This window comes from Hypanus sabinus, chromosome 4 (assembly GCF_030144855.1).
Source record: "Hypanus sabinus isolate sHypSab1 chromosome 4, sHypSab1.hap1, whole genome shotgun sequence".
NCBI lineage: Eukaryota > Metazoa > Chordata > Chondrichthyes > Myliobatiformes > Dasyatidae > Hypanus > Hypanus sabinus.
Window position 1 is genome coordinate 5880466 of NC_082709.1, and position 20161 is coordinate 5900626.

Sequence of the window (20161 nt, forward strand, 5' to 3'; positions counted from 1 at the left end):
TCTTATGTTTTCCAATTAAGTTGCAAGTTTGAATAGCTAAGATTATTGTGCTGGCCACTACTATTCCCTAGAGCGATAACGCAGCTTCACAAACAAGATAGGTGGAGACGGATGAGCCACAAGTTATGAGTAAGAACAAGATGAACTATCAGCTCTTTATCCTGCTAATGGGGAGGGGCTGGTTTTGCTCATATGTCTGCTGCTAGATGTAAACACAAGCTGATTGCCTGGTAACTCGGGGTTCCACTTGTGGACTCCCCATGATATCATGCTAAGATAAAAGATTTCCCAATTGAAGTCTTGTATCGAGCTTTATTTTAAAAATTGTTTGACAAGGTTTATTAATGATTTCAAGGAATGCATTCATAATGTTATGAACCTTTCCGATTATTAATTTAATATATTTTTTTTCCAGGCAGGCCAAGTCAATCCAATAGTGAAGCTATTTGTAGTGAATCTTTATGGACCAACTCATACCCTTGAACTGATGCCACCAGAGAGCTTCAAATCCAAGTAAGAATTTGTTCACAATTATTCTCATTCTATAGCTTTGAGAAGAATGATATCTATTTTTCAAGTTACAAAAATTGCAGGGAACGTATCAAATGTGCACCGGGATTGCAGCTGAAAGATTGTTTTGGGATTCAGGTTCCATTACAGAACAATCACTCAATGAACTAATCTTCCACTCGTTTTCCATGCATTTCCCTGATCTTTCCCAATAGCACAGCTTTCATTAAGTTAGAGTCTATTAGTCTAATTCTGTTAATGACATTGTCATGTAAAAGTTAAATCAAATTTGTTTAATCTAGTCTTACTTTTCATTAAAAGATTATAAATCCAGTACGTTTCCAGAGCTGGGATAAGAAGGTCAATACAATGAATCAAGCCTTAAGTGTAAAACTAATTACCAATAAATATTACCCTCACTGTCTGTCTTTCTTTTTCAATAATTTTATTGATTTCTTACAAAAAAGAATACAAAGTACAGGAGGATGTATATCTTAAATCAATTACAATATATGTGAATCACACTTAGTCTCATTACTCCATATTCATGTAAATTAAATTGAGTCATAATATTGAAAAGTAATAAATTTATTATACAAAAAAAATCTAAACCCACTACCAAGAAAAGCTGTTTGGTAAAGAAAGAAAAAGGAAAAGAAAATCCTTATTATATAGTAAAACATATTATTAGCCAATATCTGTACTTGATAACAAATCAAAGATTTTGAAAATAATTCAAAGGTCCCCACCATGTTAGAAAGTCTTTTCTTGATTCAGAAATTGAACAACGGATCTTCTTTAAATTTAAGCATGACATAACATCGCACCGTCACTGTCTAGGTTCTTTTTACATTGTATCTCAATGATTTGCATGAAGGAGTTGATGGCTTTGTGGCCAAGTTCTCAGACGATACGAAGATAAGTGGAACGACGGGTAGTCTTGAGGAAGCAGAGAGACTACTGAAGAACTTAAACAGATTAGGAGAATTGGCAAAGTGTCCGATGGAATAGTGTTGAGGAATGTTGGTCATGCACTTTGGTAGAAGAAATAAAGGCGTAGACTGTTTTCTAAATGGAGGGAAAATACAAAAATCTGAGGTACAAAAGGACTTGGGAGTCCCTGTGCAGGATTTTCTTAAAGTTAATTTGCAAGTTGAATTGAGCCAGTGGTAAGGAAGGCAAATGTAATATTAGCATTCATTTCAAGAGGATTAGAATATAAAAGCAAGGATATAATGTTAAAGCTTCAAAAGGTGCTGGTGAGGCCTCATTTGGAGTATGATGAGCAGTTTTGGGCCCCTCATCTAAGAAAGGAAATGCTGACAGAGGAGGGTTCACAAAGATGACTCCAGGATTGAAAGACTTATCATATGAGGAGCATTTGATGGCTTTGGGCCTGTATTCACTGGAATTCAGAAGTATGGAGGAGGAATCTCATAGAAACCTATTGAATATTGAAAGACCTCGAAACCTATGGTAAGGGGAGTCCAAGATCAGAAGGCACTGGGTCTGAATAGAGGGATGTCCATTTAAAATGGAGTTGAGGAGGAATTTCTTTAGCCAGAGAGTGGTAAATCTGAGAATTTACTCTCAAAGGCAGCTGTGGAGGGCAAGTTATTGGGCCTATTTGAGGTAGAGGTTGACGGATTCTTGATTAGTCAGGGCATGAAGGGATATGGGGAGAAGGCAGGAGATCGGGGCTGAGAGGAAAATGGATCAGCCATGATGAAATGGAGAAGCAGACTTGATGGGACAAATAGCCTAATTTCTGTTCCTGCATCTTATGGTCTAATGGACTAATGGACAGATATCATCGGAGCCGGAATCCGAGCCACTTCACTTGATTTAAAACTCACATTCAATCATCTAACCGCGCTACAACTATTAGCTCCTGAGATTAAAGTGTTTTACAGCTTCAGGTGACTTGTTACAATTCATTGGTACAAGGGTTACCTCCTGTGCTATCCTGCAATGTATTATCCTGAATCATCATTACGTGCAGTCTCATACGACATGGGCAGTCATGGTCTTCCGTTTGTGTTTAATCTTATTGTTTTCTCTTTTGCTGACCATGATTGTTCTTGGCAAATTTTTCTACAGAAGTGGTTTGCTGTTGCCCTCTGTTGTGTTTTTAATATTTCTATAATATTTGAGTAAACTGCATATATTGTTTGATTAAGCATTCTTGTTATATGTATAACTAAACTAATGGCATACATCATCATACTACCATATGATATGTGTGCACCTCACTTAGAAGTAAGCACGAAGTTAGACCCACATTCCTGGTCTCCCATTGTCAATTGAATTTGTTTGATATTTTGAAGTTATAAAACATAACACCTTCTTATGAAGAATGTCTTTACAAGACGGGTGACTGACCCCAACTGTTATCAATACTCTTCAGAGACTGTCTAACTGGTGTGGCATGACCAGAAGTTGTGATATGTACCAGCTGCTCATACAACCAGCCATCACCTGCTCCCATAGCTTCACATGACCCTGATCAAGGGGCTAAGCAGGTGCTACACCTTGTCTAAGGGTGACCTGCAAGCTAGTGGAGGGAAGGAGCACCTTACACCTCCTTGGTAGAGACATATCTCCACCTTGCCACCTAAGATCTACAATATACTTTCTCATAATCTGTTAGCATAGTTTTGCATGGCTTTGTCTCATTCTGGATGTGGGCATCGTTAGCAAGACCATTATTTTTGTCCATGATAAACTCTGTAAATATCTTATATCCAATGTCTGCAGCTCCTTCATCACATCCTTTTAACCTGCGAGCTTAGGACCCTGTGGAAACCTTGTGTTGTAAACCTATTATTACCAACACCTGTTCATGGATGAGTGTCAGAAAATAAATATGGCTGTCACAGAGAGCTCGGCATGTCAAAGCTGTTATGTCACCAGTGTTGCTTATACTGCCATGGCTTCATGTGACCCTGATTGGGGGGGTGGGGGGGTGGCAGTAAGCAGGTGCTACACCTTGTCCAAGAATGATATGCAGCCTGTGGAGGGAAGGAGCACCTTACACCTCCACTGGTAGAGGCACATCTCCACCCTGCCGACCAATTAGCCTGAAAGAAAGCACAATGTTTACTGCTGTGCACTCAGCAACATGCAATTTTCCCCTTCTTATTTAATGCAATAATCTTCTAACAACCATTGCAGAAGTTTATTTTATGTTTCCAGTTACAGTAATTGACTTATTTCAGTTCCAGTTACTTGATTTTTCTGTATTATAAACATGAGCTGCTAGTCATGTCTGTGCCAAAAGTAGATGGAATATTTATTTCTAATGAAGTAGATGTATCAATGTAGGGTGATTTATACCAAGGGAAGAGCTCTTTACATTTTGACTTCGATCAAGCTCTTTGTTTGATGCACAGATCAGTTAGATCAATTTCACAGTGTCACATTCAGTAATATTAATGTGGATGTTAAAACATCTATTTCGATCAGTTCTAAGATTACACTTCTTTTGAACCAGGGAATATTATATCACAATGGTGAAGTGGGTCAGCAACACCAAGACAGTAGTAAACTGGTTGAACAGACCTCAGAATGTTTCTATTCTTACGACATGTGAAATAACCACGGGGGCTTGTTCTAAGGTAGGACATTCTGCTCACAACTAACCTGTTTGTCATCTGTAATGTGGTAAAATACTAAAACATGTTAAAGAACACTTCAAATCAGCTAACAAGTTTGAGAGTATATGACTATTGATGCAGGATCTTCATCTAATATAAAAACACATATTTTGAAATTATTAAGTGGTAAAGTTTCATATATTACAGTTCAAAATAAGGATAAAAGATGTGCATTTTATGATCATTTACCAAACCCGTTTGGTTAGAATCCTTTCCGACAGATTGCACACACGTTGTCTTTTCCAAGCCTCCTTCATTTCACCTTCTCTTTCACTATTCTAGAAGCATGAAGCAGTCTCTGAAGTCTGGCTTTCTAAACAGGTAAGAAAAATACCTGATTGAAGTGTCATTAAAACACTACAGTGAATGTGGGCGAACCTATCTAAGTCATGGAGCTAAGGGTATATTGGTAAAACTGGGAAGGTTGTGAAGTTGGTGCAGTGGAACTGTGGAGTGACCCACAAATTTTAACTATTTTACTTACCTATAGCTCTCCTAGATTGTCATGTGAGACCCCAGTTTTGCACAATCTAGGACAAAGTGGTCCATATTCTCACCATGATAATCCAAAAGGCAGAGCTGCAATGGAAATGATATTATCTTGCATATCCCTAACATAAAGTTTGACAAGAAATGCTGTATCAAATTTAATAGCAGGCATTATTTGACCTATTTAATCCCAATTAACTTGAATTTTGATCATATGTTGCACAGAAAACAAACATTGTACTTAGATCTGTGGACCCACATCCCTACAATCGATAGGGTAATTTTATTTGCTGGGGCAAAACTGCAACCAGCTATCAGTTGTCATTTCATAACCCATTTTCTTTCTTGCATTTAATGGAAAATAAATAGCTGATTTGTTTACTTTTTATAATACAAAAACAAAATTAACCTTCCCCCCATATGTTTCTCTTTCTCTGCAGCTTTTTCCATTTAACTCTAATACCTCTACTATTATTTAAAAACCAATGTTCAAAGCCTCCTTCATATACAATAGTAAAGATAAAGCTGCAGAGTTTCAATTATCATCTACTTTTTGAAATAGGTAGGACAAATATTTATAGAGTTTTTCCACTGAGCCAAGCAGGATTGTTGGCAGCAAAACCTGTGGCTTTTAAATGAAATGTATTTATTTATCAGAGATACAGCACAGAACCGGCCCTTCCAGCTCTCCAAGCCACCCTGCCCAGTAACCCTCCTGATTGAATCCTAGTCTAATCATGATACAATTTACAATGACCAGTTAACCTACTAACTAGTATGCCTTCAGACTGTGGGCGGAAATTGGAGCACAATAGTCATGGGGAAATATACAAACCCCTTACAGGCAGCAGAGGAAATTGAACCTGGGTCTTGAACTTTCAGTAGCATCCCCCTTCACCATTCCCCATTCCCTTTTCCCGCTCTCATCTTATCTCCTTGCCCACCCATCAGCTCCCTCTGGTGCTCTCCCCCCTTTTCTTTCTCCCAAGGCCTTCTGTCCTCTTCTATCAGATTCCCCCTTCTCCAGCCTGTATCTCTTTCACCAATCAACTTCCCAGCTCTTTACTTATCTCTCCCCCTCCTGGTTTCACCTATCACCTTGTGTTTCTCCTTCCCCCCCTCCCCTGCCACCTTTTAACTCTATCCCTCACCATTATTTATCCAGTTCTGCCAAATGGTCTTTTGGGGCAACAATGAAGGTCTTCCATCTCTGTCTGTGTACACAGATTCTTCACTGATGTTCCCATTTCATTTTGTTTTGTCTGTCAGGGTTGTTAGCTCTGAACTGAACCCCCCCGAACCTGGAGGACCAGTGGACCACTCCTAATCTGGCCCCTACCCTTTGACCTGTTTGGCAGGGGTGACCTGCCAAGAGCATATGCACATGTCCTGGTTCCAGCATCATAGCTCTCTGGGTCATTGAGGCACACAAGCCTCGATACCCTATGACAAGATTGTAGTCCTACTGGAGGCTCCTCCAGGCAAAACACTTCTCTATTTTAATCTTGCATATGGTAAAAGATTTGATAAGATTATTTTCTGGGTTAACTATAATTAGTTATGTAATCAAAATCAAATGATTAAGTTTTTTGTTTGACAATATGCTATTCTTCATTTATTTATGTTTAAATTCCGAAGTGCATTTTATTCTCGAAGTATATATATGTCACCATATACAATCCTGAGATTCATTTCCTTGTGGGCATATTCAATAAATCTATAGAATAATAACCTTTACATAATCAAGAAAGACTGCCCAACTACAGCGTTCAACCAGAGTGCAGATACAAAATGAAATAATAATAATAATAGAAAAAGCAATAAATATCAAGAACCTGAGATGAAGAGTCCTTGAAAGTGAGTCCATAGGTTGTGGGATCATTTCAATGATGGGGTAAGTGAAGTTGCGTGAAGTTATTCCCTTTGGTTAAACATGCAAAACTAGTGATATCTGTTTCACGGTTCCAACATAGTGAACATTTCTTTCCAGCCAAGAACCTTACATGTTTATCTCCACGGAGAAACTTGCTCTATCAAATTGTCACCAATCTCAACAGAGGAGCCCCAGACCAACATGATTAATTCGGGGTTAAATCCAGCCATGTTACAGAGGTCAGAACTATCTCATCCACAAAAGAATACTGAAAAACAAAACTTTGACAAATAGTTAATAGTCGCCATCTGATCCTGATGCCCTAATGAATCTCTTCACCTGAAACGTCGATTATTACCCTTTTCCATAGATGCTGCCTGACCTGTTGAGTTCCTCCAGCATTTTGTTCATGTTGCTTCATCTTAACTAGTTATCAAAATGGTATTAATAAATAGAGCATCAGATTTATTATGCGGAAGAATTGTGCATCTGGTGATAAAGCTGATCCATGACTCAGTGGAATTGTCTGGGTAATTCAACTGTGAATCAAGCCTGACAACATTTTCATACTTGACCTAGATTGAATTGAGTACAGAATTTGTGTTTCATTATCTTTCACTCCTTCCAGCTCAAACATTTCTGCTTGGGTCGTAAGAAGCTTCTGCACTCCCTTCCATTGCTTCATAATTACATTTTTTACTATATGCATGGATATATTGGGTGGGGAAGGGATAAAGTTACATCTCCACCAAAGGAGGTGTGAGGCAATCCTTTCCTCCACTAGCTTGTGGGTTACCCTTCGGCAAGGTTTAGCACATGCTTTGCCACCCCATTCAGGGTCACATGAAGCCATGGCACATGATGATGATGATATGAATATATAAATTGACATTTTCAACTCTATGATTCACTGCTTTGACTGCACATCTCACCCTACATCCTGGTCGGTGGCTGATATACTGCTATCAGTAATTGTAGACTGAAGTTTCTAAACCCACTGATGTGTGTAAATAGTTGTTCATTCATTCGTTATGTACCATGCTGTATGACGGTGATCATGGTCTTTCCATGACCATGATTGTTCTTGGCAAACTTTTCTACAGAAGTGGTTTGCCTTTGTCTTCCTCTGGGCAGTGTCTTTACAAGTCGGGTGACCTCAGCCCTTATCAATACTCTTCAGAGATTGTCTCTCTGGTGTCAGTAGTCCCATAATCAGGACTTATGATATGCATCAGCTGTTCATACGACCGACCACCACCTGCTACCATGGCTTCACATGACCCTGATCGGGGGTGGGGGAGCTACGCAGGTGATAAACCTGCCCAAGGGTGACCCACAGTCTAGCAGAGGGAAAGAGCTCCTTACACTTCCTTTGATAGAGGCATATCTCCACCCCATCACCAAATGAGCAGTTGTAAAGGGCCTATTTAAAAGGTGAATTTAATTTTGTTAAGTTTCCATTGATCTTCTTGAGGAGAGAATAAGAGGCCGAGAACAAAGGTTAGATGAGGGAGTGAGGCAGAATATTAAAATGGCAAGAAACTGCAACCTATATTGCACAGACTTCAATAACTAATAACTTTATAGGTGCAACATTTTTCTAAAAAAGATCATATTCCATTCATGGGCCCTAACTGCAGATATACAGTATTGATAAACCTAAAGGATAATCAATACCTTGCCATTGGTTGAAATAACTGTGAATTTATTTGTACAGCTTTATCTGTTTATTTGTATCCCTGGATCATACTTGCAGATTGATGGAGGGCTTCAGCAGACATTCACCAATCTTTGTTCAGCCTTCAAGAAAATCGTAGCCTGAGCGAAACTGGAAGAAAATAAGTCACAATTTCACCTTGAAAAGTGCATTAGGAAATATATTCAATCCACTGTTACTCCAGATATATTGTCCATAAGATATTTATTTATTTTGTTTGTTGAGATACGGTGCAGAGGAGGCCCTCCAGCCCTTACAGCCATTCCACTGCCCAATCACCCAATTTAATCCTAGCCTAAGCATGGGACAATTTACAATGACCATGTCACCAACTAATCAGTACATCTTTGAACTGTGGGAGGAAACCAGAGCACCCATGAGAAACCCATGGGGTTACAGGGGAACATACAGACTCCTTACCCACAGTGACAGGAATTGAACCCCAGTCGCTGGCACTGTAAATCATTGTGCCAACCACCACACCACTTACTACCCACATTGAGAAAGGTCCTGACCAACTAAAGTTGAAATGCATAGAATGGTTTGGGTAAGACAAGAAAATGGTAAGATTAGTAAAGCTGGTAAAGTTCTTATAAAATCACTTCATTTCTTTCAAATTATAGCTAGGAGTTGTTTTTTTTACTTTAATTTATTTGTTTATTATTTGTTCTTATAATGAAAGCATCCCCTTTTTTATGTATTACTTTGTACTGTTGCCACAAAATAAAAAATAAATTTCATGCCATATGTAAGTGATGATAAACCTTATTCTGATATGGGTCTCTGTTGTGGACTGAGAGTGAGAAACCGGAAGGGAGTGGGAAATTACGGTTGGGAAAAGGGGAAGGGAGAGGGGATAGAGTGGGAAGCACCAGAGAGGCTTTCTGCAATGATTAATAAACCAATTGTTTGGAATCAAATGACCTTGCCTGGTGTCTCAGGACTGGGTGTGTCTGCATCTGACTCTCCACACTCTCCATTCCCAACATCCAGCCAGGTTTGCAAAGTTGCTTTCTGCTTTACGTTGACAAATACAGTACTGCGCAAGGGTCTTAGGCACCCCAGCTAGATAGAGTGCTCACTCCCCCATTGGAAGTTTTCTTCTTTTATTGTTTTACAACATTGAATCACAGTGGATTTAATTTGGCTTTTTTGACACTGATCAACAGGAAAAGACTCTTCTGTGTCAATGTGAAAACAGATCTCTACAAAGTGATCTAAATTACAATATAAAACACAAAATAATTGATTGCTTAAGTATTCACCTGCTTCAAGTCAGTATTTAGTGAAATCACACTTAACAGCAATTACAGATCCGAGTCTGTGTGGATAGGTCTCTATCAACTTTACACATCTGTACACTGCAATTTTTCTCATTTTTCTTTACTAAATTGCTCAAGTTCTGTCAGATTGCATGGGGATCATGAGCAAATAACCCTTTTCATGTCCAGCCACAAATTCTCAATAGGATTGAGGTCTGGACTTTGACTCGGCCACTCCAGGATATTGACTTTGTTGTTTCTAAGCCATTCCTGTGTAGCTTTGGCTTTATACTTGGAGTCATTATCTTGCTGGAAAACAAATCTTCTCCCAAGTCACAGTTGTCTTGCAGACAGCATTAGGTATTCCTCCAGGATTTCCCTGTATTTTGCTATATTCATTTTACCCTCTACCTTCACAAGCCTTCCCAGGCCTGCTGCAGTGAAGCATCCCCACAGTATGATGCTTGCTTCATTGTAAGGATAGTGTGTTTCTGATGATGTGTGGTGTTTGGTTTATACCAAACATAGCTTTTAGTCTGATAGCCAAAAAGTTCAATTTTTGTTTCATCAGACCATAGGATTTTCTTCCAGCTGACTTCTGAGTCTCCCACATCCCTTCTGGCAAACTCTAGACAAGATTTCATGTGAGTTTTTTTTTCAACAGTGGCTTTCTCTCCCATAAAGCTGGGACTGGTGAAGGACCCGAACAACAGTTGTTGTATGCACAGTCTCTCCGATCTCTGCCACTGAAGCTTAAAACTCTTCCAGGGTTGTCATCGGTCACTTGGTGGCCTCCCTCACTAGTCCCCTTCTTGCACAGTCATTTAGCTTTAGAGGATGACCTGCTCTGGGCAGATTTACAGCTGTGCCATATTCTTTCCATTTCTTGATGATTGACTTAACTGTAATGCATGGGATATTCAGTAACTTGGAAATTTTCTTGTATCCATCCCCTGACTTGTGCTTTTCAATAACCTTTTCGCAAAGTTGCTTTGAGTGTTCTTTTGTCTCTATGGTGTGGTTTTTGCAAGGATACTGACTAACAACTGGATCTTCCAGATACAGTGTATTTTTACTACAATCAATTGAAACACCTTTACTGCACACAGGTCTCCAAAAACAAATCTCCATTTGACTAATTATGTGACTAATTATATATATTTTCGTGGGCATTTGGCCCATAATGACAGATGAGAAAGTTCGTTAAACTCAACAACCATTTTATTGTGATAAACACAAACAGGCCTAGGATTATGACCCAGAGAGTGAACCCAACCAGACTCATACAGACGGAGGAAGTAATTTCTAAGGTAGGGACATGATCAGCACAACTTTGTGGGCTGAAGGACCTGTATTGTGCTGTAGGTTTTCTATGTTTCTAAAAGCATTTTAACACAAGAACAATAAACAGTACTGGTCATTACAAATATAGGAGCGGGCTGTCAATCAGACCTCCGCCAGAGCGTTTTTTATATATGTGCGTGCGCGCACGTGTGTGTGTGTGCACGCGCGTGCGCGCCTAAGAATTATACGTTTAATTTGTACTTTGAACTTGGGTTCAGTGAAATCTCAGGCATTTTGATCATAATAATCTGATCTGTTGAAACAAAGGAGACAATGACAGAAATTTCGGTTTTCTACCATAATTAAGTTGCGTTGAACTATTAATACTTTTTGCGATAATGATGATGTTAATTTTTGTTTTAGAATGAGGAACCAGTGTTCTCAAAAGATGGAAGCAAGTTTTTTAAGACTGTTCCTGTAAAGCAAGGTGGTCGTGGAGAATTCCATCACATAGCAATGTTCAATCTACAGGTGAGTCACTGTTTGAGCCAGCTTTTGTTACTCAGAGAACAGCAAGGCATATGAATCCAGATGTACTGTTTTCTGTCTGTCAAATAATCCATTGAAATTAATTGACTACAAAAGATGTTACAATCTTGGAATACTAATTACTTTCACATTTGTTCTTAAATATATACCAAGTTTTGAGTGATGTTGCTTAAGAGCAGGTGTAGCAGGAAAACTCATCCAAAATCAAAACAAACAATTGTGGCTAGCCTGCGACCACCACGGGTTGTTATACTTAGATAATGCACCCTCAGCTCCAGTGATATGATTGTTCCAAAGAGCTAAATCCTTCATTCTATCCTTTATTATCAAACATACAATCTTGAAGCGATATGAAGTGGTCAGCAAAGATATGATCTCTGCTGGTCCCAAGCCACAAACTGCTTCAAAATAAGCAAGAATACGCAGCTTATTCCCTTTGCTTTTACCATGCCCCAGTCATGTGACCCATTAGCATAATAAATATAATAAACCATCCAGCACAGGATTCAAAGCAGATGGAGAACAGATACAGGGCCTCTACAGCAGGTAAACAAAAATAATTATGGGTCAACACAAAATAATCCTGGAATTGACCATTTATTTGATTGAATGAATATAATTTGTAGGGATGATGTTATTTCAACAACATTTGATTTTATTTTGTATGATCAGATTTTACAAGCATACCAAAACATTCATTTGAAATGTACCATTATTCTGTTTTTCTTAGTTATGACAAGGCCAACACGTATTGCCTATTTCTAATTTTTATTGATGTCAGTGACCTTCTGTAACTGACATCTCTGTCGTCTAACTGTGAGGCAGTGAGTTTTAGAATTCTGACCAAGAGGTATAGAAGGATTGGTGATGCCTATGTCTGGCTGATAAATTATTAATTCATAGATTCAAAGTGTAGTTATTATCAACGTATTTAAACAGTATACAATCCTGAGATTTGTCCTTGCACAGACAGCCACAAAACAAAGAAACACCATGGAATGCATTGAAAGAAAACATCATACACCTAACGTGCAAAAAAAGAGCAAGTCATGCAAACAGCAGAAAGCAAGCACTTAACGCACATCAAACCGAAGTCCACAAAATCAGTCCAGCAGAGACAGCCACTGAGTCAGTTCAGTTTAGTGCTGTGTTGATGACTGCTGGCCTCAGCCTAATTATCCACAGATCAGGAGGAAAGCTTGAGAGTCATGATGTTCCTATGTGGCCTTGCATTCAGATGGGAGAAGCCAAGGTTTAAGAATTACTGTTGAAGATGTTCTGAAATGTTACAGTATTGTGTCTTATGGCCTGGAAATACTGCAGTCATAGTATTGCAGGAGAGGAGAGAATGCATTTTTTAAAAAGTGAAATTGGGAATGTCACTTAGTTGTACATAATGTTGCTACTGTTCATAAATATTTGGGAAGTGCAATTATCCAGGAAAATCGAGAGTGCTCTATGATATTCCCAACATGAACTGTGTGAACAGTAGAAACACTGAGATGTCAAAAAGCGGATGATAGTATATCTGGTTTCAACCTTTTATCAAAGACATGGTATCCAGTTAGATTTCAGAATTAATGATAAAAGTTGCAAGAGATAAAACTAGATGATATCTCTTATTGAAGCTGGTTATTACTAGGAACTTGCTTAGTACAAATATTAATTGCCAGGTAACCTCATTGGTGTTCAAAGTTTGCAGATGCAGTTGCTTCATAAATTTAATACTGTTACTCACAATGGTAGTATCAGACAGACATTGGATGTTGCTTTCATATTCAGCAATACCTAAATTCTTCAAATCATGTTCTGCTGTCTGCGTAATAGTTTTAGAGGATAGTGACCCCACTGGGAGGGCTGGTAGACCTGCTCCACTGGTCTAGGGTTATTCATGACCTCTGGTGCAGTCTATGCATAGTTTACACGTTTTGTCCATTACTCTCTTAGTTTCCCTCCACATCCTATAAACATAGAGGGTAACAGACCCCACCAGTACCCCAGCACCACCACACTCCTCCGGTTGGCACTCTTGTTCTAACTCTCAGTAACTTCTCCTTTGGTTCTTCCCACTTTCTTCAGATCAAGGGCGAAGCCATGGACACTCGCATGGGCCCCAGCTATGCCTGCCTCTTTGTGGGTTATGTGGAACAGTCTATGCTCCAAATCTATACTGGCACCACTCCCCAACTTTTCCTCCGCTACATTGATGACTACATTGGTGCTGCTTCCTGCACCCATGCTGAGCTTGTCAATTTCATCAACTTTGCCTCTAACTCACCCAGCCCTTAAATTCACTTGGTCTATCTCGGACACTTCTCTCCCCTTTCTCGATCTCTCGGTCTCCATCTCTGGAGACAGGCTATCCACTGACATCTTCTACAAACCCACTGACTCTCATAACGACCTCGATAATACCTCTTCCCACCCTGCCCAATGCAAAAATGCCATTCCCTATTCCCAGTTTCTCCGTCTCCGCTGCATCTGCTCCCAGGATGAGGCTTTCCGTTCCAGGACTTCTCAAATGTCCTCTTTCTTTCAGGATCGTGGTTTCCCTTCCGGCGTCATCAAAGATGCCCTCACCCGCATCTCCTCCATTTCTCGTCACCACAACAGGGACAGGGTTCCCCTTGTCCCCACCTACCACCCCACCAGCCTCCACATCCAACATATTATCCTCCACAACTTCCGCCACCTTCAACAGGACCCCACCATCAAGCACATCTTTCCCTCCCTACCCCTCTCAGCTTTTCGCAGGGATTGTTCCCTCCACGACTACCTGGTCCACACGTCCCTCTCCACAGAACTCCCACCTGGCACTTATCCCTGCAAGCGCAAATGCTCCACCTTCCCCCTTACCACCATTCCGGGCCCCAGACAGTCCTTCCAGGTGAGGCAACACTTCACCTGCGAGTCTGCTGGAGTCGTCCATTGCATCCGGTGCTCCCGGTGTGGCCTCCTCTACATCGGCGAGACCCGAAGCAGATTGGGGGACCACTTCGTCGAGCACCTACACTCCGTCTGTCACAATAGACAGGACCTCCTGGTTGCCACCCACTTCAGCTCTGCCTCTCATTCCCATTTGGATATGTCCATACATGGCCTCCTCTACTGCCATGATGAGGCCAAACTCAGGTAGGAGGAGCAACACCTCATCTACTGTCTGGGTAGCCTCCAGCCTGGTGGTATGAACATGGAGTTCTCCAATTTCGGTAATTCCCTCCCTCTCTGCCTCTCTCCCCTTTCAACTTTCTGCTTCTTTATCTCTACAGTTCTTTCATGCTTTTCTCCTCCCCCTCCCCCCTTTATCTTTCCTCTGATTGGTTTTCCACCCAGCGCCTCTAGGCCCTGCCCCCTCCTCTATCTCTATTACTGGGCTTTGGCCCTCTCTTCCCCCCCATTTCTGTTGAAGGGTCTCGGCCCGAAACGTTGGCTACCCTTTTCTCACGGATGCTGCCTGGCCTGTTGAGTTCTTCCAGCGTTGTGTACGTATTCTTTGATCCACAGCATCTGCAGTTGTATTTTTGTGTTTTGAAACATAGAGGCTGATTGGTTAATTGGCCACTGCAAATTGACCTTTATGTGTAGATGAGTGTTAGAAGCTGAGTGGAGTTGATGGTAATGTCTAGGTCCATTGAATGCATTAGGATTATAAACCAAAGATTTGGCAGATGCTGAAAATCTTGAGCAATACCCATAAAATGCTGGAGGAACTCAGCAAGTCAGCCAGTTTCTGTGGGGTGTGGGGAATAAACGGTAGACTTTTCAGGCCAAGAGCCTTCATCAGGACTGGAAAGAAAGGGAGCAGAAGCCACGAAAAGGATGTGGGGATTAGGAAAGTCGTACAAGCTGGAAGGTGATAGGTGAGAACAGGTGATGAGGAAAGTGGCTTTGTGAGGGAATGGGAATTAAGTAAGAAGCTGACAGGTGAAGAGGTAAAGGAATGGAGAAGAAAAAAACTAATAGGAGAGGACAGTGGGCCATGGAACAAAGGGAAATAGGAGGGGAACCAGAACTGGAGAAAAGGGGTGAAAGAGTAATCAGAATGGGGAATGGAGGGTGGGGGGAAGAAATTGCCAGAAGCTAGAAACATCCATGTACATGCCATCAGGATGGAGTCTGCTGAGATGGCATATGAGGAGTTGCTCCTCCAACATGAGTTTAGCCTCATTGTGGCAGTGGAGGAAGCCAAAGACAGACTTGTCAGAGTAGAATGGGAAATGCTTGATGACAGCCATAGATATAGTGGACTGAGTCATAAAGTTGTTTCCCAATACCTTCTAAATCTTTGTAGTTCTTGCTTTTTTGGGTATTGGGTCTTCCTGTCCATTGTGTGAGTTAGTACTGCCCAATACTATATTCACAATGAGTCTCAGTAAACGGTGGTATCATGGTGCTTCATGTTGGACTCATCTCAAAAATGTCTCGTAGCCTTCTGCTTATTTTCACATTGTCGTGGTTCTTTCAGCTTCAGCTGTTAGTGTGGTGCTGTTGATTCCATTGCAAGTTCTCAGGCAATGGAATACTACTGGATTCTATGTTAAAAGAACATAGATCTAAGCTCTGTGCCACTAACAATGGTCTTAAACCTGCCTCCACTATCGGGCACAAATAAACCAAATACTTCTGCACAAAGACATTCTTACTCCTCTGCAATTTACTGTTCTTCTTATGAAGCCTCCAGAACATCTCCTCAGCTATATCTCGATCTTTTTCCTTTGTGGTCTGAGGAGTGTATCATCATCACCTTTGTTGCATGGACAGTACTGAACTCTTCTCGACACCGGCCTGAAATGCTTCTAAAATAATTTTTTCCATAAGGCAGCTTGTCTACATATAAAACCAGCATATCAACCAGAATTGTTAGTTATGAGTTTATTTTCCTCAACAACATTAAATTGTGATATTCTTGGTACAGGACCAAGACCCCTGCTAACTCAACCTAGTGCGATACAGTAGTACAATAGTGGTTGCCCACTGTGTCCGGCAATGTCAATACATCTGTGCAGGAGAGATTTTAAGGTGGAAAAGCCATGACACTGGGGCAGTTCCACTCCCTGGATCTCAGAAATCCAGGTTCAGTGGTACAAAAAAGCTTCATAAACTGCAGTCATTCTTGATCAAAGTGGATGACCATGATGTCTTCTGGAAAATTGGCACTGGAGAAATCCCTTCTTTGGTTGCCCAGGTTGTGTTAGGCCCTTTCCATCTTTATCCTCTAGGCCGGATGTAAGCAATGCCTGCATGGAACAATGAATCATGTTTGCCATTCATGTTTTAGATTAAAATTAATTTCTATAATTTATAAAAGGATCTGCCACACAACAGAGTTTTTAATTGTCGGCCTCATATCTAATATAGGATATCTAATAGAGGCTCCAGAAGAGGTTTACGTGAATAATCCCAGGAACGAAAGGGTTAATGTATACGTAGCATATGATGGCTCTGGGTCTGTACTCTCTGGTCTTTAGAAGAATTAGGGGAAACTCATTGAAACTTATGAAACATTGAAAGGCCTAGATCAGGGGTTCCCACCCTTTTCACGCCACAGACCAATACCATCAAGCATGGGATCTTGGGTCCCAGGTTGGGAATCCCTGACCTAGTTAGACTGGACATGCAGAGGAAGTGTCCAGTAGTTGGAGAGTCTAGGACCAGAGGGCTCAAACTTAGAATAAAAAGGCATTCATAGATAACAGAAATTAGGAGGAATTTCTTTAGCCAGAGGGTAGTGAATCTGTGGAATTCATTACCACATTTGGCTATGGAAGCCAAGTGACTGGATATAGTTAAAGCAGAGGTTCATCAACTCTTGACTAGTAAGGATATCAAAGGGTTTGGAGAGAAGGCAGGTGAGTGGAGTTGAGAGGGAAAATAAATCACCTATGATTTGATGGGCCGAACCACCTCAATCTCCTCCTGATTGTGGTCATTGTCTTAATCCAATAACTTCAGTAGGCATTATAAGACCATCAGTCAATAAGATACAGGAGCAAAATTAGGCCATTTGGCCCATCGAGTCTGCTCTGCTATTTCATCACGGCTGATCCACTTTCCCTCTCAGCCCCATTCTCCTGCCTTGTCCCCGTATCCTTTCATGCCCTGACCAATCAGGTATCTATCAACTTGTGCCTTAATTATGCCTCCACAGCTGTCTGTGGTAATGATCATTGTTCAGATTCACCACCCTCCAGCTAAAGAAATTCTTCCTCATCTCCATTTTAATTGGATGTCTTTCTATTCAGAGGCTACATTATCTTTATCTTTATACACCATCATCTTCAGCTAACAATTAAATTGCATTCTGCACTTGCTCATGGCAACATCACGTTGAAAATTATACACCATGTCACGGCCCCTTTATCTCCACTGATTTAAAACCAGTCTCAATAACTGAGGTGTCTGCATCAATCTTTTTTGTCTGTAAAGCATCTATGTAGTACTGAGCAACCTGTTTTTATTATAGAAGAATGTCTCACATTGACACAAATTAAGTAATTTACTTCAGAGCCCTTACGAATGCTCATTTTAAAAACAGTAATATTTCTGTAAATGTACTCCTTGGCATTGTTTTGAGAAGTAAGATGGGGATATGTTTGGAGAGGTTAAACAGCTGAATTTTCTGGGCAAGCATTATTCAAGGAAAAGTGCCTACAGTAACAAAAGTGACGGAGCTTCACATCGTAAGGAAGAAGGTCAGACCATGGCACTTTGCTGGAGGTGGTCTGTTGGATGTATAGTCAATAATGGCAGGAAGACGTGCAGTATTCAGGGTTCTGGTAATAGACAGCAACAATATGCCAACCAGTAGATGGAAGAAGAACTCTGCCGTGTATGATCCCAAGCTTGGCTGCCAAAGAAGGGGGTTTGGGCATGGAGCAAGCTACCCATTCTATAAAAACCCAGAGCTACAGAAATGGCAACAATAAGATCTGCATCTAACAGACAAAGTACTCTGGCAAGCTGCTTCCAGCTATCTGCCCCAACAGGGTGATGGGCTTAAGAGATGGAAGAAGATTAAAAAATTGTGCGTCAAGATTTATTACTTTTTGGATATTTTAAGTTGTATAGAAAGGATGTTAGTGAAAATACTTACATTGTTTTAGCTGTAGGGAATAATAAAACAAAACCATTCTATTGGAGTTTGATGTTCATGTTATTTTGTATGATGGTCAGGGAAGTTACAGAGGTAGAGGAAATAGGAAAATTTTTCCTGAATTGTACCTTTCACTGAAACTAAGAGGGGATTCAGGAGGTCACCAGCATTCAGCCGCATATAGTTTGCACTTCCAATACCAAGGGCAAATATTTAAGGTGAGAGGGAGTAATTTCAAAGGAGCTATGAGGGGCAGAGGATGGTGAGTGCCTGAAATGAGCCCACTGGCTTGGCTCTAGGGGCAGATACATTAGGGACTTTTAAGAGACATTTGGATGGAGTGGTGGGGTGCAGGTACATCTCTACCAAAGGAGATGTAAGATGCTCCTTCCCTTCACTAGCCTGCAGGTCACTTTTGGACAAGGTGTAGCTCCTGCTTAGCTTCACACCCCTCCCCCAGATCAGGATCATGTGAAGCCATGAGAGCAGGTGGTGGATGGTCTTTTGAGTTGCTGGTGCATATCAAAAGTTCTGGTTATGTGACCACTGACAGCAAGCAGAAAATCTCTGAGGTGTATTGATAATGGCTGGGGTACACACCAAGATGGCAACATGCACGGCAGCCATGTTGCGAGCTCCGGTCCAACTGTACAGTATACTTCTAATTTCTGCGGTTTCCTTCGTATTTCTTGTTCAAGTAGCTGATAGTTACATCAGGTATGATAGGCCGACTCTTCTGAATGTCCGGAAGAGGGAATTTATCCACTATGTGCTGCCTTTCCTACACTGGGAAGCCCTGCTTGTGCAATCAATGGGAGGCTCATTTATTACACTATTGCTACCTCGGAAGTGAGGGAGAAGGGCCGGCATCCTGGTGAGGTTGAGACGGCGTGCTAATCAGCCGCTGCTCCCGAGCATAATCCTGTTTAACATTCAGTCCCTGGGCAATAAGCTGTACAAACTGACAGCTAGAAACTCCTATCAGCAGGAAACAAAATAATGTAATGTTTTGTGCTTTGTGGAGACCTGGCTGATGGAGAAGAAACCTTTAGGTTCTCCCTATTCTGGCAGACAGGTCAAAAAAACCTCTCTGGGAAGAGTAAAGGAGAAGGGGTATGCTTCATGGTCAATCATGCTTGGTGCAACCCCCAGAATGTGCAGGCCCTCAAATCTCTTTGTTCCTCAGAGTTGGAGTACCTGGTGCTGCTGTGTAGACCTTACTGACTGCCTAGGGAGTTCACAGCTGTTATTATCACAGCTGTGTATATTCCAACGAGGCTGATACTGACCTGGTTCTCAAGGAACTGTAGAAGACCATCAGCACCCTGGAGACTGCACACCTGAGGCAGCCTTCATTGTCGCCGGTGACTTTTAATAGAGCGTCAGTATCTGAAGTCTCTCCAAAGTTTTGTCAGCACCTCTAGGTGAGCACATGGGGAGATAGCATACTCGATCACTGCTATTCTCCCTTCTGCAATGCTTACAAAGCTCTCCTCCAGAAATCAGTCAGAATCTATCCAAACCAGAAGGCCTGGATCAACAGTTCCACGCGAGCAGTACTTACGACTTGACAAGAAAATAATCTCTCCCCCAATGTCGCAAAGACATTGGTTGTGCACCGCAGGAGGAATGGAGTCAGGGGTGATATGAGCACAACAGATAGCTGCTGCTGCACAGCGCCAGAGGGCAAAGTTCGATCCTGAGCTCAGACAGTGCATGGATGGAGGT

The 20161-nt window shown here is 41.1% G+C and overlaps 1 protein-coding gene across 1 annotated transcript in view; it reads left to right on the top strand.

The window, feature by feature from the left end:
* Positions 1-20161, top strand: part of LOC132392450 (inactive dipeptidyl peptidase 10-like) — a 905047-nt gene that overhangs the window by 797495 nt on the left and 87391 nt on the right. Inside the window, exons 10-13 of the mRNA XM_059966307.1 lie at positions 416-513; positions 4004-4127; positions 4449-4487; positions 11215-11322. Coding sequence (XP_059822290.1) covers positions 416-513; positions 4004-4127; positions 4449-4487; positions 11215-11322 — 369 coding nt within the window. The remainder of the gene's footprint in view (positions 1-415; positions 514-4003; positions 4128-4448; positions 4488-11214; positions 11323-20161) is intronic.